Source organism: Antennarius striatus, chromosome 1 (assembly GCF_040054535.1).
Source record: "Antennarius striatus isolate MH-2024 chromosome 1, ASM4005453v1, whole genome shotgun sequence".
Lineage (NCBI taxonomy): Eukaryota > Metazoa > Chordata > Actinopteri > Lophiiformes > Antennariidae > Antennarius > Antennarius striatus.
The window spans coordinates 21,212,707-21,232,370 of NC_090776.1; the positions used below are offsets into that span (position 1 = coordinate 21,212,707).

The 19,664-nt window shown below is 42.9% G+C and overlaps 3 protein-coding genes across 5 annotated transcripts; 1 reads left to right on the plus strand and 2 right to left on the minus strand.

Annotated features, from left to right (window-relative positions):
- Positions 1-137: 137 nt before the first annotated feature.
- On the minus strand, positions 138-3,562 carry nudt21 (nudix hydrolase 21). Its single transcript, XM_068316286.1, has 7 exons — positions 2,905-3,562; positions 1,710-1,910; positions 1,576-1,639; positions 1,400-1,489; positions 936-1,011; positions 706-820; positions 138-553 (listed from the first exon to the last, which is right to left on the minus strand). The coding sequence occupies exons 1-7, from the start codon at positions 3,024-3,026 to the stop codon at positions 532-534; spliced, it is 690 nt and encodes a 229-aa protein (XP_068172387.1). The 5' UTR covers positions 3,027-3,562; the 3' UTR covers positions 138-531.
- Positions 3,563-4,076: 514 nt separating this feature from the next.
- LOC137592991 (uncharacterized) lies at positions 4,077-11,410 on the minus strand. Of its 3 annotated transcripts, none has more exons than XM_068311548.1 (9): positions 10,506-11,410; positions 8,392-8,802; positions 7,355-7,458; positions 6,784-7,243; positions 6,616-6,708; positions 6,499-6,535; positions 6,286-6,357; positions 4,806-6,200; positions 4,077-4,715 (listed from the first exon to the last, which is right to left on the minus strand). In XM_068311548.1, exons 2-9 carry the CDS (start codon positions 8,488-8,490, stop codon positions 4,432-4,434), a joined length of 2,544 nt encoding a protein of 847 aa, XP_068167649.1. In that variant the 5' UTR covers positions 8,491-8,802; positions 10,506-11,410; the 3' UTR covers positions 4,077-4,431. The 3 variants fall into 3 exon arrangements, with proteins under 3 accessions (XP_068167649.1, XP_068167639.1, XP_068167655.1); XM_068311538.1 differs by having other exon boundaries at positions 4,077-4,718; positions 10,506-11,407; XM_068311554.1 differs by lacking the exon at positions 6,286-6,357 and having other exon boundaries at positions 4,077-4,718; positions 10,506-11,407.
- On the plus strand, positions 10,277-17,073 carry LOC137593006 (transcriptional repressor CTCF-like). Its single transcript, XM_068311567.1, has 13 exons — positions 10,277-10,418; positions 12,077-12,339; positions 12,421-12,603; positions 12,737-13,109; positions 13,316-13,486; positions 13,577-13,710; positions 13,800-13,920; positions 13,997-14,146; positions 14,235-14,395; positions 14,479-14,661; positions 14,752-14,890; positions 15,547-15,696; positions 15,778-17,073. Exons 2-13 carry the CDS (start codon positions 12,097-12,099, stop codon positions 16,029-16,031), a joined length of 2,262 nt encoding a protein of 753 aa, XP_068167668.1. The 5' UTR covers positions 10,277-10,418; positions 12,077-12,096; the 3' UTR covers positions 16,032-17,073.
- The last annotated feature ends 2,591 nt before the right edge of the window (positions 17,074-19,664 follow it).

The window sequence follows — 19,664 nt, forward strand, 5'->3', positions numbered from 1 at the left end:
TATCAGCCTCACAAAGGCAATCATGTAAACACCCTTCAAACACACCAATTTCACTGTCATCAGAAATACTTTTGATAGTTTTCCACACACTGTTAACAGTTTTTTAACATGCACCATGTAACCAACCACATACTCTACATTTTATAAAAACACACTCAAAAGGATTTCTTTATTTTAAAAAAAAGCATTGTTACAGGTTAAAATAACAGGAAAATCAATTATGTAGTTTGTTCAATCAAACATGGGCCTTCTCCGAGGACATAAAACCAGTTTCTTAGTCACACTGCAACAGACTTGAATACTACAAAAAAAATTAGTTTCTCAAGATAAAAAAAAGAACATAAACACGACAATTTCCTTTTCTTCTAACAGTATCAACACCCCTGTGAAAATGTCAATATACCTGACATTACAAGCTTTTCTTTTGTGACAATCAAAGATGAGACATTTTTTTCATCAAATTGTCTCTCATCTTCAGTCCGACAGGGCTGCACTCACAGAGACAACCAGACGTACCTCTGTCCAGTGCACTTAATTATAAATGAAGTTGAACCTAAAAAAAGAACAATAATTTTTACTTAAGAATTCAGTTCGTCGAAAGACTCGTAATAAAAAAAGCTGAATGAATAAAAAAAAAATTTTTTTCAAAAAGGAGGAAGGTTGTGCAGACAGGAACTCTGATGAGGGCTTAAAAATATAAAATACCTGCTCAACAGCTGCGGTAGACTGGAAATGATTGGTCCATATCCAGGAGCATTGTCATACAGTTCAAATAGAGGTGCTGCCACCAGTTTATAGTTCTTGGGAACGGCAAACAGCGCTGCAGAAAAATGAATCACAGATGGGATCAGAAGCTATGACACCCTCATACCTTTTTCTCGAGCAGATTTTAATGTTCAAATACATTTCACAAGACACACATCATTCATACTGACCTTTTTCCTGCAGCTGAACCAGGAATAGTTTCTTGTGCTCTTTAGGCTTGGTAATGTGAGCTGGAATATAGGGATACTGCAAGACAGAAGACTCACAATCAGTTCAAAATAGCAGGAATGAGCCACATGATGACTGACTCATCAAATTCCTGCCTTCTGCTACACATTAGTTATGAATTAAACAAATATAAGACAAGTCCCTCTCACCAGTCATTTGAATCTAAATAAATTAAGTTACATCAATCAAGAAAGATTTTGAAAGAGAAAGAAGGTTTTATAATTTTATAGTCGTACCAACAGTAAATGTGACCACAGGTCTCATAATCCTAAAAGAATTTAATTTCCAAATGATAAAAACATATTTTGTAGACACTGGCTGCTAAAACACACTGACATATCATTGAATATTTATCATTTAATATAACTATTTTTCATTAATTTGATTATGTAAATCCTCTACTCACCTGTGGAGGCTCAAAATTGGGGCGCCACCAGTTGCCAATACAGTCATCAATCACCCAGTCCTGCTTCACGCCATCCTGTCGTCCAAGGATCTAATATTCAAACACATGTTAGTTCATGTAGAGTCAGACACCTTCACAGCAGCAAGATGCTTAAACTGAGCCGTGATGCGGGTCACCTCGGTCATCAGGCGTTTCAGACCCTCCACCTCATCTTCACCCGGACTCAATTCTCCCCCAGGTCTGTTGGAGCAAAGACAACGGTCAGACATTGCTTCAAACTGCTGAGCAATATTTCACAATAAAGACTCACAGTTTGAAGAACGTGGTGCCCAGCTGTAGCAGTAACACGTGAGGTAGCCTGTGTTCATGAACGATAAGAACTCCCTCCACTGTCCTTCGCATTCCCATTTTATCAAACTCTTCCCGCATCCTCTGGAATCGGGCGGCCACTGAGCTGTCCTTCTCATACAGAGGCTCCTTGGTACCAAATGTGTAGTTTGTGAGAGGATATCTGAGGTACGAAGACACACATGAAGGTCAGGGAGTATGACCAAAACACAGCTGGAATGTACACATTATTATTATTATTATTATTATTGTGGTTAACTTTAAGTAAACAACAGAAAATTGTCCTTTTTGAAAACTCTTATTAATCAGAATTTCCCAGAAAATAAATTACTGTCTTCCAACATGCATCTCATGCCTGAACCGAAGTCTAGAAAAGCACACATAATTCATCTAATTTATTAATTCATTAATTTTTTAATGTAAAAACAAACAACTTATAAATAAGGGATCTGAGAACTTGCAGAGACATTTCTCACTATGTTATGACATTTCATAGTTCAAATTAAATTATGCAATCAAGTCAGTTGACTAAAAATGACGTAAAAGAAACAGTAAATGTGTTCATCATTTTCTACAATAACTTTTGACTATTTAATATGTGTATTCATGTACAGTAATGTAATTTTTAAAAATGCGAAAGACGGGTTAGTGTAGTGAGAGTTCCTCAGTTTCATGAATGACAATGACACAAACAATCCACAGGTATTGAGCAGAAAACCTGAAAACTAACTGATTCCATACCTGCTAAGTCTTAGTTGATCCAACTAATATTACAACTCTGATCTAAAATTAATGGATTTCTGCAGCTCAAAATGAAAATGCAATGATAATATTTGAACTTATCAAAGAAATCATGTGATTTTTAGCAGAACAAACAATACTGTATTCTTAGAGATTAAAACCCTCCACACATTTTCCTGATTTTATAATTAGTCTCATGTTCATTATAAGCAAATCAATTCCTTTGGAACACCAAAGCCCGTCAGTAACAGTCCGTTCAGTGGGACATCCGATGTGTTGCGGAGCTAACCATTAGCTTAAAAGGCTACATCCAGATGAATGAACGAGCGTCACGTTTGAGTGTCGGTTGTCGGTGTCCGTTTACCAGCAGGTTTATTTATTTACCAAACGGAAACCATCTGTGTTTTAGAACTCACAGGTTTATGGTCCTCTCCAGCGTGAGCGGCTTCGCGGGCCCGCCGATGTATTTGTTCCCGAACTGAACGGCACTACCGCGCGGCCAGCCGGTGGACGAGCGACTGGGAGGGACGATCGACATCTCCAGAGAGCGCACGACAGGACCGAATCCTCCTGGAAATGTGTTTTATCTCGGGTGGAAGGTGGTTTTGAAGCTCGTTGGAATATCTTTGCAGAAATTTTTTACAGGAAATCAACAACAATTCCCCTGGAGTCGCTGCTGCTCTGCCTTCTTCTTCCAGGTTAAGTTAGGGTTTTCTATGTGACGCGTCCTTCCAGCGCCTCCTGCTGGTGTGGATGAGGCACAGTAAGTTTTGTCACATGACATGGATTTTGCTTGGATTTATCAAATCAGATAAAAAATTGATAGTCATAGTCATAATCAAGGAGGAAAATGTAGTGTTTAAATAAAATCTCGTTCCATTTCTTTGAATGTTTCACCATTTCCTACCCACAGTAACAAAAGGTTTCTATTTGCCAGTAATGTTGGGCTGACGGGGTCTGCAAAGTCAAGATGAGTAGTGCATTATGTGATGTATTCCACTCTGGTTTTCAATAGAAACTTGGAGTTCATTTTATCTCGTGAAAACAAACACCTTTTTGCAAGTTTGTTGATAAATTCAACAGAAAACATTGCAAAAGCAAATTAAACCAATTTAAGCTTTAGTTTGGGATGGGGATGTCAGTGTATTTCAAAATATCTTCAAAATAATTATTTCAACATTAATTGTTAAGGTTTGTTACATTTGAATAAGCGGCATAGAAATCAAATTAAGAAATACCATTTGTAATCCGCAAATTTCAAACCTCTGCAAATGCCAGTGATTTCAGAGTACTATATATCATTTTACTAACATTACCTGTAATGAATATATGCATCTATATACAAGACATTTTAAACCCCGAATGCTTCAGACAAGTGTTATTTTTTTCACCTTTAAATTGGTTCTTGACAGCAGCAGTAGTTGGAACTGTACATAAATAAATAGACAAATGTAGGTCTACCTGCTAACGTTCTCCTGGGCTTTCAGTAGCAACACTTGGTCTTCACATTGCATCAAAAAAGAGTTGGTAAGTGTATCTTGAGTGAAGTACAAAGTATTTAATCAATATAAAAAATGACTCAGTCTGTTCAATATTCCATTTAATAGTCATAACTATGTCTCTTATCCATCTATTGTAAACATGGTGTGGTTTACCACAGTAGTTGTCTTATGGTACATAATCATACGTGCAATGCAAAAGTTCAAACATAATTTAAAAAAAGGACAAACACATTGCTGGATTTGTTGATTACATCACAACAAGGGGATCTCAGTTCTTTGGTCCAGTGGCACACCCTGTGTGGTGTGCTGCTGTAACATGGTGGTCCCTGTAGGAAGTGCCATGGATCATCTATCCCACACCCCCTGTATCCTTTACTGTGGCCTCTCCTGCACCCGTCACAGTAGTTGGTCCCGTATTTTAACAATTCATTTATTTTTCAATTACTTCTCATGCACTGTCTTGGTTTCTTCTGGTTTATGATCCTCTATTACCTTCTCACTGCTCGACGGGACACCATCTTTCCCTGATGCAGGCTCAGCCATTACCAATTCTATTTTCATTCCTTCTTTCACACTTTCCTCTGGCACTTCATTCAGAATCTCTGCGCTGTCGACAGAAGCTGATATATCTTTTCCTTTCTCATTCTCATTCCCAACGTTGCCAACTCTCTTGCTCTCATCTGTTTCCAGTTCTTTGACCGTTTGAACCACCTCAAACGCCTCATCTGCTGTTGAGATAGAAAAATCACGATAATCACAAAGATATCCATCCGTTCAAGCATAAATTATATCATATTGCACAAGTCAAAATTTACCTGTGGCCTTTTTTGCTGGCTCCAAACAGGGTCTTTCTTCAGGATAAACCTGTGAAGATAGTGCTGGACTGCTAACTTGGTCAGTAGAGCTTGAGTTAACTATAGGGGGAAGGCTAGAGATCGTTGGTGTTGGGGCAGTATCGGTGTCATTGGGATAAGGTGGGTCTGAGTCAGTCTGGAGTGGGGAGCTAATTGCAGCTGCAGTTGCTGAACTGGTGGTGGAAGTGGTATCTGCACGGTTTAAACTAGTGGTGGTCGTGGTGGTGTCTGTAGGGTTTGTTTCACTGGAGGAAGTGGAGGGAGAAGAGATATCAGCAGAACTAGGGATGGCTGTCTGACTAACGGCAGAAGCAGAGACAGACTCCACATCATTGGTGGATGTCGGGCTTGCAGTGGCTGTGGTATCAGAGGTGGAACTGGAGGGAGGAGGGGCTGAGGAAACCAGGGAGGAGGACGAGACCATTGGGGATTCAGGTTTAGCGATATCAACTAAGTCAGAAGAAGGAGATGTTGCTTTAATTACTGATGAAACTAAAGTTACAACACTAGTGGTGTCAGAAGCGACATCATCACTAGATTCAGTAACTGAAGTCGTAGTACCACACGGATCTGACGTAATGGTAGGGGAAAAAGAATCTGTGGCGACAACAGAAGCAGAAGCATGGAGAGTGGCATCAACTGAGACAACACCATTTGGCTCTGGAAAAGTTGATCTAGTTGGTAGATTTGTTGATGTGAAAATTGGGCTTTCATCGCAAGGAACAGAAACAGTTTCTGAGGTGGGAACAGAAGGCAGAGTGACTGTGGTAGGGTTGGACGTGTCCGAATGACTTCGAGGAACGGACTCAGAGGCAGCGGACACAAGTGAGACAGTGGTGGGGAATTCTGTGGGTGTTGCTGGGCTCGTAATGGTTGTCGGGGAGCTAGTGGTTGGTAGTTCCATCGTAGTAGTAGTCGTAGTAGTAATAGTAGCAGTAGTAGTAGCTTTAAATTCGGGGGTAGAGGGTTTGTCGTTGAGCTCTGTAACTTTTGTAGGTGTGGCTGATGCAGTAGCATTAATATCAGTGCATATCTCTGTGTCAGAGGTCAGTACAGTACTCGAAGGGGAAGTCGAGACATTAGTTGAGTCTGGGACCGAGCTCGAGATTGTCAGTAGAGTAGGACTGGTAGTAGTAGGGGGGGCAGTCGAGGAAGAGAGGCACGGAGCTGCAATTGGACTCTGTTCAGGGGGAGTGTTTGAGTCCCCTTCCTGTATTTCGGCTAGCTCGTTCTCCGGTGTGTTGCGACCAGATGTTGTGGGAGGGGGACCCGGCTTGAGAACTGGCTTGGGAAGCAAAGCGGGTTTCCCTGCTGACTCGTGTGCTGACACACTTGCACGAATTTGATGTCTGGTATCTAAAAAAAGCAAAAACAAACGTGCAAATTGTTTGTCTCATCGGAAACCATGAGTTGGTGAATTTGACAAGTGTTTGAGTTTCACCTGATGATGCAGACATTGTTCGTGGTTTTGTAAAAGTTGAGGGTGCCTCAGGTTTATTGTCAATTATGGTACCTGAGGCCAAAATATCATAAATTACAAGAGGAATTGATTCGAAAAACAAAAACAAATTCATGTCCAAAAATTTCTAATAATTAATAAAGAATAATTTAAGTGAGACAACTTTAAATTATCCATATAGATCAGAGGATATACCTTCAGATTCCGCTTTTTTCATCTCTCCCTCCTGATTCTGCAAGAATAAAACAAGTATTCATACATTTTAAAGACTTAAATGCAAAACACATATCTAAAAACCAGACATCCACACACCTGTGTCTCTCCTGGCTGAGCTTTGGAAACTCCAATGCGCTGAAGCATGAGATGGAGTTTCTGTTCAAAACTATGCTGTCCTTCAAACTGTTTCTGAAATCACAGCAGAGTAATGTGAGCTTTGACTTCAACGTGCAGATCTATCACCCAGAGTCCGCTGACACTCACCTTTGCAGTGTTTCTGGCATTAGTGGTTCCTGCTGCTGACGAGCCAGACAGCAGAATTAGAGACTGGGACTTCCCCTCTCTGAGTGCTCTACGGGGAGGCGCTCCTTCACCCCTCATCGGGGGGGCACCAGGTGTCTCCTGATCAGCTGTGTCTCCAGCAACAGCGATGGGATGTTCTTTCGCTTTCTCCTTTTCATTCTCCTTGTCATGCTCCTTCACTCTGTCCTTATCTTTCTCTTTATCGGCTCTGCCGACCTCTCTGAGCGGGCGAATGAAATCAGCAATGGAGGCCTTTTTGGGACGGCCCTCCTGGCTGGTTTCTGATTTTAGACCTCGTCTCTTTTTGAGTGTAAAGAAATCACCAAGTTTCCTCCTGAGTGTTTTCGTCTGGGGTGGACAAGGGACAGAGCTGGCAGGGACAACTTCGTGAACTATGATAGATTCCTCATCTTGAGTAGTCCTAGATGAAGGATCATATCCCAAATAAATAATGTGTTTGTTTGGTTATATAGCATACGTTTAGGCCAGCTCAATGTCAAAAGACAATAAAGTGACAGCTGGTGATACTCACAGTGCATCAGTGGGAAGGACTCTTTTAGTAAAGAACTCTTCAACTCCTTCATCCACTCTCCCCATCAACTCAAGGACTTCATTTTCACTCTCAATTATTGTCTCCTAATTAGCACACACACACACACACACACACACACACACACACACACACACACACACACACACACACAACACACACACACACACACCACACACAAAATGCATTGTACATAAAGACTAAGACAACGTAAGCTCAATATCAGCTTGCATTATATGAAACTTTTCATTACATAAGACTCATCTCTGAAAAACCCACACATTCTGGCACTAGTGTTACTTGTGCCTCTATTCTCTATTTTGGTTTGAATCTCTCATCTAGTCTTGCTACAAACCAGCCTCCTGGGGCTGGGAGTCAGTTGCTCAGTAACGTACAAAATGAGGAGGGGGTGGAGGGGGTGTCACTGGTTTTACATACAGATTTAAAGCACAGTAAAAATTTCTTTAACATAATAACATGGCAGCTTTGCAGTGTTGCATGACTCTAATCAAATTGACATCTGTGCCCACAAGTGGCAACAAAAACCTGGATGTTGACTGCAGATCTCAAAATTAGCACAAGTCATGATATTTTGTCGAGGGAATTGCTCGAATTTCATCTCCCTGGGCACCGGTTTCAAGGGAGTGCCTATGGTTCTGCTGCCAAACAGCTTCGTGAGAACCTGATCAGCTCCATCGAAAATGGAGATGATCACACATTCAATCCTTTGAAGCAAACGCTAACGCCACTGGATCTCTGTCGAGAGATCTAAAGGAGACATCCAGGGAAAATTCCAAGTGTGGTTTCTTTAAACAGCCAGGAACCATTACAATAGGACTGCCTTATTCAAGCAGGGACTCGGCATCTTTCTCAGCACTCCCCCTCCGTCCTTCCCTTCCCCCTGCCTCTCCCCTCTGTACCCTATTAAATCTCTCCTCTCTTACTCACTCCTTCCATTTTCCTTCACACTCCTTTTTTTTTTTTTTGCTAACCCTCCCTGTGCTCACCCTTCACAGTACCTGCGGTCTGCTGGGACGGTAGTTGAGTTTTTGGCGGTGGGGTCTCGGTCTGCTCTGGGTGTAGTGCCTGAGCGCTGGTCCGCCCAATGGCAGCTCCATCGGGGAGACACGGCACGCTGTTGCTGTGGAGCTCTGTTGCCGAGGCGCCGTTGCTAAGAGCTGGAGCAGCAGTATGTAATGCCTCTACCAGGGGGGCGGGGCCAGGCTGTGGCTCTGCTGAGGAGGGGGTGTGGTCAGGCCGGCTAGACTGACAGACCGGACAACAGAGCCTCGCCTTTTTCAGGCCCCGCCCCTCCGAGAGGAAGACCGTGAGGAAGAAATAAAAGAGGCACCAGCGCTGGGAGTCACAAAGTGACCGCACACATGTCAGTGTCACCCGTGGATCCTGAGCCGCGACAAGCTATGAACGTACTGCAAAGACAAGCCAGAATGGACAAAATGTTCTGCTGTTACATAACGAATTAATTATTTATTTCATATGCAGTACAGATGTTTTAGTATGCTGGAAGGGACAGCCTTAACTAGTGCAGTGTAAAATAAAAAAATAAATAAAAAAGACAATAAAAAAATATGAGTGTACCTTGAATTGTAATTCCCCTTTAGTGCATGTGTACCAAATTCCATTCCTGATATTCAAACCAGACAATAAAATTCCCAGTTTGAGACACCTAAATGCGTCATTTACACCGGAGATTAGAAAACACTCCATTATCAAACATAACTTAAGACAACAACAATTAATTTTATCATTTAACAATGTGGATAATATTTCTTTTATTTAGCAGAGAGTATTTTGTTTATCTCCGGTTACCTCCCAGAGCGGTTAACTCTAAACCTAATACGCAAAACTGAACAAACAATAAACAACTTGTTTTTTTAATTACCGAGCCAGGTTTTCCACATAGACTAGTATGATGTAACAGGTGTGTGTGTGTGTGTGTGTGTGTGTGTGTGTGTGTGTGTGTGTGTGTGTGTGTGTGTGTGTGTGTGTGTGTGTGTGTGTGTATTCCCTCTGGTTACTTGGCTTCCTGCCACCATCAAAAACATGCAGGAGAAGTGACTCTAAATTGACCGTGGGCATGAATGTGATTGTTTTCTTTCCATGTGTCCCTGTGATGAAGCAGATGTTTAGTCCAGGGTGTGCTGAGCTTCCTGCCCAACGTCAGCAGGTGTAGGTTCCAGCCCACAGTGACTCATACTTAGGATAAACCCTTACAGAAAATGAAAAAATATAATGTAGTCTAAATCTTACTTGTTTTTCCAAATAACATTTCTACATCCATGAAGTACATAAGCATCTCTGTATAATCTGCAGGCTGCAAGGAAGTGGAGGTTAATATCATCCCAACAGCTCATGTTTATCAGTCAGTGTTTCCTTATTAATGTTTTTTTAATTTAATTTAAATTTTAATTAACTGTACTGATCCCCATATGGATTGAGTCCTTATTTGTATATTGAAATACCTCATTAAATGTCCACAGTTGCATACAGTAGTAGATTACTGTATGCTGACACCCTTTAAAGACTATACCATCTCAAACTTGTTGAGGGGCTGCCCACACGCACAAAGTACAACCCTCAAATGACTAATTTAACAGAATTGTACTTATTACCTCATGACGTCGATTTAAAAAATAACTTTAGGTCATTTTAAATTTTTTATGTCAATCTTGGGGGAGTACAACCTTTTCTCCTCACTGAAATAATATTCAATTTACCCTGTGAGTTCTATCGACGATAATCGTCGCTGGAACCGGATACCACGCCCACACGAGAATTCAAATCTGGCGCCCATCACCCACAGCCGCAGCCTGACCACGCCCCTTTCCTCTTTGGGGCATCGTGTTTGCGCATGCGCGATAGCGCTCATAGCCCGCCATTTTGTGTTGGGCCCAGTCTTGCTAAAGCGGGAGAAAACTATTAGTCCGGTGCTCGACCAGTACGAACGGTCACAGCGGGACCGACGCCAGCGACCGCAGCCGCCAGACTTCGGAGAGAATATAACGGCGAGAAGAAGAACCCGAGAGTGAGTGGAACGTTTACTTTACCCGTCAACGCGGAAACGTTTTTGTAGGAGCCGTCGACGGCCTCTAGGTGTCACGGTAGGGCTTACCGGCCAGGCGGCTGGTGGGGGGTGTTTGTCTCCCTCTATCGTTGTCCAAAATGCACTAAATCCGTCTATAAACCGTAACTCCCAGTCACAGTTGGGCGATTAGGCGCTCCGTGGCGGATATTTCGAAGGATTCTGGCGGGGATGGTTGTGTTTGTGCGTCTTTGGGGTTTTAGATGTGTTCGGGCCCGTCGTCCATCTTCTCGAGCCCTTTGTTTCCTGTTTTCAGACGCTCTCGCGCCACCGAGTTGACTGACGTTAACCGACAGCACGAGCGTTCGGCTCGAGAGTAGTTTAGATCAAAGCTTCGGGTTAGAGATCGATCAATCGATGACTCGATTGGGAAATATGGTGAAACAGGTTTCGATTAATACGCGCGTGCAAGCGCGCGTATTAATCGAAGCAGCCCTGCTGGGCTGTTAGACCTGGATTGCTATTATGGGATAAACAATGACGGCTGGTTTTATTGTATTAGGATACTTTCTACCACAACTTGTTTGTTAAAACATTTAAATTCTTCCACTAACAACAGATATAGATGGAGGGGGGGTCCTAAAACTCTACAAGTAGGTGATTGAATCAGTCTTTTCCAGTGTGTAGGTTCACCAACTATCAATAAAGTTCGAAGTACGCGGTCCACTGTGATCATCATCTGAATTACAACTAAATCCTGATTCTCAGTGGAGGTTTGTGTGAATGCAGTCACATTTTTTTGTTCGTCTGCGCAACATGTGTCAAACTCCCGGCCCAGGGGCCAAATGTGGCCCGCCATATGATTTTATGTGGCCCGCGAGAGCATAAGTTGTCAGAGTGTCTAAAAATAAATAGATCAAAAGCGTGCTTTGACACATGAAACTACATTTCCCACAATGCAGTTACTTAAGCCCATTTAAACTGACAAAAACGTTTTGAACAAAGTTACTGTGCTAACGTGTGTTTGATGTTATTTTTCTTCATTCATTGATGGTTTGATCCTTGATTGATGGAGTTCTGTGGGTTTAATAACCTGACAAATTAAAAGGATTTATGTTATAACAGAGAAACAAACTTGAATAAGAATTTAGAGTTATATAACATTAAGTAGTAGTTACGTAGTTACGTATTTTAAATTAGCTACATTTATTATTAGTTACATCTGGCCCTCGGAGGACAGCCGTTATGCTGATGTGGTTCTCGGTTAGGGTTTTGGTTAGAACGTGACACCCCTCATCTATGCAAAGCAGAATTTAACTAAAGGTGTCTCTAGTTTTCTGAAATGATAAAGTGTAATTCGACATCAAAGTAATTTGCATTATCACCACTAATGGTCTTGTGACAACATGGAAACATCCTACATAGAAACGTGTGTCAACCTGATGGTTTTAGTCCCTTATAGGAAAATTAACCCCGCGAGAGTTCTTTATTAAACTTGTTCCTTATTTAGGACTAAAGTCATACCTGATGTAACAGGAGTGTGTGTTTTTATAGTGAACTGATGTGATGGTAAAAACAAAGTGGTATGTTAACAGTGAAGCTTGAAAATTCTATAAATGCATATTTAAGTCTGTTTTTTGATCCATGTCCTCTACATTAAGGGTGTTATTTGGCCATCGCCATGGAGGGTGAAGTTGTTTCCATGGAAACCACTCAGGCGGACGGGAAAGTCCTGTCAGAAGGTGGGGAGACGATGATACAGGGGACGGCCATAACGACGCAGGGGGAGGTGGCGGGGAACATGGAGATGATGGTGATGGACGCGCTGGACCCGACTCTGCTGCAGATGAAGACTGAGGTGTTGGACGGTGGCGGCACAGTGACAGTTACCGGTGGCGACGAGGGTCAGATCATCACGCTACAGGTTAGCGTAAACCAAAGGTTAAAACTACAGCTTGTCGTTTGGCGTTTGACCACATGGAGGCGTCTCTTTTATACCCGTTAGGTGGTGAACATGGAGGAGCAGGCGGGAGCCGCTCTGGGGCTGGGGCAGCTTCAGCTGGTGCAGGTACCCGTCACCACGTCCACGGTGGAGGGGCTCCACGCCACTTACGTCGACGCGTCGGCAGCTAACAAGGACGCAGAGCCGGTGATCTGCCACACCCTGCCTCTGCCTGAGGGCTTCCAGGTGAGCGCTGACTCTCTGTGGGCTCCTGTGTTCCAGCTTCAGCCGTTTTCACCTCGTCCCTGGTTCTGCATCGCTGCTGAAAAGAACTTAAGTTTGCTGTAAGGCTTAGTTTTTCCCCATGTTTTCTTGTAAGGTGGTGAAAGTGGGTGCCAATGGTGAAGTGGAGACCGTCGAGCAGGAGGAGCTCCAGGCAGCCCACGAGGAGCTCCAAGGGACGAGGGCCGAGGAGGAAGACGAGGAAGAGCCAGCGGAGGAGGAGCCCCCCGCGCCTCAGCAAGAAGACCCCGAATGGTCCAAGGACCCCGACTACCAGCCTATCACCACCGTCCGCAAAGGGAAGAAGGGGAAGAAGAGCCGCCTGCGTTATGGAGAGGGCGACCGTGACATGGATGTATCTGTGTACGACTTTGAGGAAGAGCAGCAGGAGGGGCTGCTGTCGGAGGTCAACGCAGAAAAAGTGGTGGGGAACATGAAGCCGCCGAAGCCCACCAAGATCAAGAAGAAAGGTTTGGATTCAGCGCAGCTGCTTAAAACTCACAAACACAGTATTTTCCGCTCTTTAAGGCGCACTGTCAGTTTTTGAGAAAATTGGAGGCTTTCGGTGCACCTTTATAGTGTGGAAAATACTGTAGTCAAAAACACTTTTATTTTGTTTTTTGGCTGTAAAAATCATTTTACCCACGATGCACCGAATGGACATATCGCCCCCCAGGTGTGAAGAAGACGTTCCAGTGTGAGCTGTGCAGCTACACCTGTCCCAGGCGCTCCAACCTGGACCGGCACATGAAGAGCCACACAGACGAGAGGCCGCACAAATGTCACCTGTGTGGACGGGCGTTCAGGACCGTCACGCTGCTGAGGAACCACCTGAACACACACACCGGTAACGCAAACGGCGACATTTAACTAAAGATTTTGGCATGGGATGTAAAGATTTAAAGAAGCGACGCTTGAACGTCTTCCGTTCGTTTAGGCACCAGGCCACATAAATGCACAGATTGCGACATGGCGTTTGTGACCAGCGGGGAGTTGGTGCGTCACCGTCGCTACAAACACACACACGAGAAGCCCTTCAAGTGCTCGATGTGCGATTACTGCAGCGTGGAGGCAAGTTACTACGAGTTATGTTCTATGCAGATGACGTCTCACTAGAGGAAGGTCACATCTTTAGCTTCCTGTTTTTTCTCTCTCCGTAGGTAAGTAAGCTGAAGAGGCACATCCGCTCCCACACCGGGGAGCGTCCCTTTCAGTGCAGCCTGTGCAGCTACGCTAGCAGAGACACGTACAAGCTGAAGAGACACATGAGGACACACTCAGGTAATACACACTATATGAGTAATGATAACTGTTTGAGAAGGATTGCTTCACCAATGAAATTCTGTTCTGCGCCCAGGCGAGAAGCCGTATGAATGCTACATCTGCCACGCCCGATTCACCCAGAGCGGCACCATGAAGATGCATATTCTGCAGAAACACACAGAGAACGTGGCCAAGTTCCACTGTCCACACTGTGATACCGTCATCGCACGCAAGAGTGACCTCGGTTCGTTAAGGCTTCTCCTTTCTTAAAATCTTTGTGAAGTGTAGTAGAAAATTTACCGTTCAACATTTTTTCTTGTTGGTTATTCCAGGCGTTCACTTGAGGAAGCAGCACTCGTTTATCGAGACTGGGAAGAGGTGTCGCTACTGCGACGCCGTGTTCCACGAGCGATACGCTCTGATCCAACACCAGAAGACCCACAAGAACGAGAAGCGTTTCAAGTGCGACCAGTGCGACTACTGCTGCCGACAGGTGAGCGTCACGTTGGGACAATGATGCATGTCTTGCTCTAGTCATTCCATTTCGCTGTGCTGAATCATTTTTTTGGTGTCTAGGAGCGTCACATGATTATGCACAAGCGCACACACACTGGAGAGAAGCCGTTTTCCTGCAGCCAGTGTGAGAAAACGTTTCGGCAGAAGCAGCTGCTGGACATGCACTTCAAGCGTTACCACGACCCCAACTTTGTCCCGACTGCATTTGTGTGCAGCAAGTGCAACAAGACTTTCACTCGCCGGGTAAGACTAGGCTGCGTTTATTCAGCCGTGATGTTTTTATTCGCAGCAGGACACTGAACGGCAACATTTGACGCGTGTCGTGCTCCACAGAACACCATGCTGCGCCACGCTGATAACTGCTCCGGAGAAGTCGCCGATGAAGAAAATGGAACTCCCACACCCAAAAGGGGACGCCGGGGGAGGAAGAGGAAGATGCAGAGCAGAAAGGATGATGACGATGAAGACACAGGTACGTCATGTGTTGGCTATGGTGGCGGTTCAACACGCAAAGATGTGTGTTAACAATGAGTTGGAGAGGCCCTTAAAGTAAAACTATTTTCCGCAATATAAGGCACACCTAAAAACCTTTAATTTTTTCAAAAAACAATATATAATCCAGTGTGGTTTATTTATGAAAAAGGTTTAAAATAGGCCGTTTATTGAAGATTTTTATTACATTCTTTGCCCTGTTTTTACTAAACATTAATCTTTACAAAAGTACAGTGACTTACTGTTTAGTTGAAAAATGAGTGACGTGATTTCAGTTTTGAGGTCATCTCTGGAGACACACACACACGATAACCAAGCCAGTGCTTAAAATCCACACTGAGATGGACTCTGATTTGAATGCATTCAGAAAATTGTAATTAGAGGTTTTGTTCCCGGTCACATGACATCATCCACATGCTTACACTCTGTGAATTTCTAACACACACGAAATCCAGAGGTGTTTTGAGGTTAATTCATTTGCTGTTTTCTCATCAAAACTCAGCACTGCTGCCACCTACAGGCCATCAGTTTCGTTACTGCAACGCTGTAAAGTATGACATTGACAGTTGTGAGGAGGTGTTCTAAAGCGGTTATAAATGACTGTTCTCTCTGCTGACATTCTGACTCCGTGTGTAGAGGTGGAACAGGAGGAACCAGAGGAAGAGGAAGATGAGTTGTCCAGTGAGATCGAGGTGGAACAGGCCCCACCCGTCACCCCTATTCCAGCCCCCGTGGAGCCCCCAGTCAAAAGGAAACGTGGACGCCCCCCAAAGAACAAGCCAGAAGGTCAGTGTGAGGAGAGCGCTCACCCCCGTATCGTTCTTGATGAGCTGCTCTTTACAAACTGACCCCACTTGTCCCCCACAGCGGCCGCGATCATCCGCGTGGAGGACGAGGCCACCGGCGAGGTGGACGACATCGTCGTCAAAGAGGAGGCGGGCGCCGAGCACGAGGAAGACAACGAGGAGGCCGTAGAGGAGGTGGTGGTCGGCGGGGGGAAGTCATCCCTTCAGGTGGAGCCGTTGTCCCAGGAAGAAGGGGCCGCCCCGGAGGCACAGGCGTCCGAGGGGCCCAACGGAGACCTAACCCCCGAGATGATCCTCAGCATGATGGACCGGTGATGGACGCGGGCCTCAAACGTGTAAACAGACGCGTCACATTTTTTGTTTGTTTTTAATTATTGAGGATTTAGTTTGACAGTTTCATCCTAAACATAATGTTCACCGGTATAATTTAAGATTCCAGTTTTTTTTTTTCTGTTTTAAATCATGTTTCCAGGAAAGACTTGGATCAATGAAAAATGGTTTTAAGAGGACTTTCTTATTCCTTCCATCATTGTTGCCTTTTGGTGTTAAGATTTTCACTCAATGAAAATCTTTTTTTTTTCTTTTTTTTTTTCTTCTTCTATCATCACTTTCCTCTCAGCCCCTTTTTGTCTTTTACATTTTCTACATGAGTGTGTCATCGGGTTGATTTTAAATAGATGGGAGTGGATCCGTTCTATAGATAATGCTTTATTTTATTGCCACACTTCCAATTAATGTTCAATAATCCTCACTGAAGAGCTGAAAGTATCTCAGTTTGAAAAAAAAAGAGAACATGTCTTAAAAATTGCAGAAATACAAGGGCAACTTTCAGGGAGATGTTACTGCCATTAATCAGCCACATTCAGATTATTTTTAAGTCTCTTACATCCATTTTTATCTAGATTTTTAAAAGCTGAATAGACAGTTTCTTTTTTGTTTTTTTTATAACAACCCTAGATGATGTATATGTACTAAACTTTGTCACTGGTGAGTTCAAGGAGAGAACGATGTTCCTTTTGTGTAGCCATTCCACGTTTTGGGGGGGTGGGGGTCATATTTTCTTATTTGTACCATTGGCAATGCAATGTTACATAGCGGCTTGAATGATTTTAGTAACTGTACAACCAATAAAAAGTAGACGTGGAGGCAGATGTTTCAAGATGTTGTAAGAACCCTGATGGAGGAGATCAGTCTTGTTTTGGCCGAGGTAGATGAGTTAGTGGTTTTTAAAAAAAAAAAGAGAAAAAAAGGACGGCTTGAATTGTTTATCGAAATTAGCGAAGAAATATCTGAGTGCTCACACAGAAGTGACTGTGTATTTTGCTTGCAAATATATTTTATTAAATGGATGACTTTATGAAGCGTTTCAATAATTTTTATGCGTGAACACGTGTGTAGGTTCTGTGTAACTCGACTGTTGTCCCGCTGATGACATTTTCACTATTCCACATTTTCACTGTGATACCAATACACGGGGAGGGAATAATGTTTGATTTTTCTCCCATTAACTAAAAAATTCCCACTTTTTAAAAAAGTTTTGGTCATTTAGTGTTTTTAAGTGTAGTTTGGGTTAATTCTGTGTTTTTTGTGTAACTGATGTCCAAACTGGACGTTAATGCAGTTATAAAATATTATTTTTATTATGACCCGCTCGTCAAATATATATTTGAAAGGGACAACTTTAGTAAAGTGGCATGAAATCCCAAGTTAATTTGATTAATAAATGTTCATTTTATATAAGACTGATGTGTCATCAGTATTATTGATCATCGATCAATAAACTTGACTGATAGGGTGATCAATCTGTCTACACGTGACGGGAGCAGCGTCAACAGGATGATGGAAGGAGAGTGAAACTAGTCTGCTTGTGACTTGTCACATGAAGCCATCATGTGACGTCACACATCATCATGTGAGGAGTCCTCCAACTGAGCATAGCTGATACGTTTCAATATTAATCAGTTTATATTTAGGAATAAGTAAACTAATTCTGTCTGATGGAAAAAGTAAATGTATGAAAATTATTTTAAAAAACTGACTTATTTCACTTGGGTCAACACGGTTAACCACGTGTTAGTGTGAACCAGGTGTGTGTGGGTCACTATAACTGGTCATTACTGCCTTATTATTTATTTATAAAGTCCTGGGTTTAGGGATGCACTTTTTTTTAAAGAACTTCTGATAAATACGTCCACATTTTAACATGTTTAAACTATTTTTTAAAAAAGTTTCATAAGTCGCTTTAACTTTATTAAAGTGTCTTAAGTGTGTGTGCAAATCAGATTATTAATCTCAGTGCTGGAATATAATTGCATTCTGTGGTGGAATTAAATGCGGTTTGCATCGAATGGTGATGTAACAGTAACTAGTTCGGTTCTGTGGATGATGGCGATGCTGTCGGGCCGGACAGATGCAGAGGAAAAACAAAACGCCACATGCACTCCCTCCGCCTCGTTCTATTAAACCACACATTGAATTAATTATTAGAAACCGAACCGGACGTGGAGAATCTCTGGTTCCGATTCTCTGTCGGAAACATCCCCCCCCTCCACATCTGATTCACTGTGGCGTCGTCACAAGGAATCAACGGGAAAACAGTGACAGACTGAGATACAGTCCTGTTGCCACAGCAACTACATGAAACGTGATATCCGGTTGGTCGAGCTACATTTCAAAATAAATGTACATATGACAGCAGAAGAAGCAAGAATTCTGCCCATGCAAGATGATTGCAATTGTTTGTGAAATTAACTTTAATAAAGCTTTAATAAAAGCTTTAATAAAAATGTAAAAAAAATAAATGTATATGCACTACAAGTTAAAAGTGTGGGCACACTTTCTCATTCAGTGTTTTTGTTCTTAATTTTTAGTACAAAATTCCTCATTCAACCACATTCTACATGTCTTCAGACATGAAAACTATGAAGCAAGATATGTGGAGTTATGCAGCAAACCAAAAAATGGTGCAACAACTCCCAGTATGTGTTATATTTTAGAGTCCTCAAAGTAGCTTCATGAGGCAGTCACTTGAAATGGATTCCGCTCCACAGATGTGCTTTCTCAACATTGATTTGTGTTTTTCTTGCCTTCTTAATGGGCTTGAAACGATCAGCTGTGTTGTGCAGAAGTCAGGTTGGTTACACAGTTGACAACCCCATCTGACAACTGTTAGAATCCAATGTATGTCATGAACCAGTCAGCAAAGTGAAAAGGAACAACAGACCATCATGACTTTGTGAACTGGCGGTCAGTCAGTGTGGAAAATTGCAAGAACTCTTGGTCCTCCTTTCCTGGGTCGGTCCTCATGTGAGCCAGTTTTGTCACAGCACTTGGTGGTTTTTGTGACGACACTTGAGGAAACATTCAGGCCTTTTTAGTCATAGAGCTGCTGACAAAAACACTTCTAAGAAAAATCAACAAGCAGAATAGATTTATTTTGACCACGACCATGAACACAAGAACTGAACATTTGACCAGTGGAAATCTGTGCTTCGGTCTAATGGAGGAGGTGTGAGGGGGCTTTGCTGGTGACACTGTTGGGGATTTACTCAACATTGAAACCGATGTAGCCCCCACAGCATCCTGCAGCGACATGCCATCCCATCCAATTTATGTTTAGTTCTACCATCATCAGGACAATGATCCCAAACACACCTCCTGTGTAAGGGCTATTTGACCAATAAGAAGAGTGATAGGATGCCCCGTCACATGACCTGGCCTCCAGAGTCATCTTACCTAAACCCAATCAAGATGGTTTTGAATGAAATTAAGTGTATTTATTAACTTTTTATTTCCGGACTTTTTGATATGACAGACTTCGCACCTTCATCACATTTACAACATCAACAACAACATCCGAAAAAAAGGGCTGACGGGTAGAAGCCAATAGGCTTGTGAAATGGACCACAGTGAAGACAAAAGGGCCAACAAGTGCTAAACACATCTGGG

What these genes read in the sequence shown, in the direction of transcription:
- nudt21 (XM_068316286.1), bottom strand. Translation starts at nt 3,026, where the DNA reads ATGTCGATCGTCCCTCCCAGTCGCTCGTCCACCGGCTGGCCGCGCGGT. An exon ending in CCAATTTTGAGCCTCCACAG is followed by an intron (nt 1,012 to 1,399) that starts GTGAGTAGAGGA and finishes TCTGTCTTGCAG; the next exon opens with TATCCCTATATTCCAGCTCA. An exon ending in GGTTCAGCTGCAGGAAAAAG is followed by an intron (nt 821 to 935) that starts GTCAGTATGAAT and finishes ATTTTTCTGCAG; the next exon opens with CGCTGTTTGCCGTTCCCAAG.
- LOC137592991 (XM_068311538.1), bottom strand. Translation starts at nt 8,490, where the DNA reads ATGGAGCTGCCATTGGGCGGACCAGCGCTCAGGCACTACACCCAGAGC. An exon ending in ATGCCAGAAACACTGCAAAG is followed by an intron (nt 6,709 to 6,783) that starts GTGAGTGTCAGC and finishes CTGTGATTTCAG; the next exon opens with AAACAGTTTGAAGGACAGCA. An exon ending in GCCAGCAAAAAAGGCCACAG is followed by an intron (nt 4,719 to 4,805) that starts GTAAATTTTGAC and finishes CTATCTCAACAG; the next exon opens with CAGATGAGGCGTTTGAGGTG.
- LOC137593006 (XM_068311567.1), top strand. Translation starts at nt 12,097, where the DNA reads ATGGAGGGTGAAGTTGTTTCCATGGAAACCACTCAGGCGGACGGGAAA. An exon ending in CTCTGCCTGAGGGCTTCCAG is followed by an intron (nt 12,604 to 12,736) that starts GTGAGCGCTGAC and finishes TTTTCTTGTAAG; the next exon opens with GTGGTGAAAGTGGGTGCCAA. An exon ending in CACCAAGATCAAGAAGAAAG is followed by an intron (nt 13,110 to 13,315) that starts GTTTGGATTCAG and finishes ATCGCCCCCCAG; the next exon opens with GTGTGAAGAAGACGTTCCAG.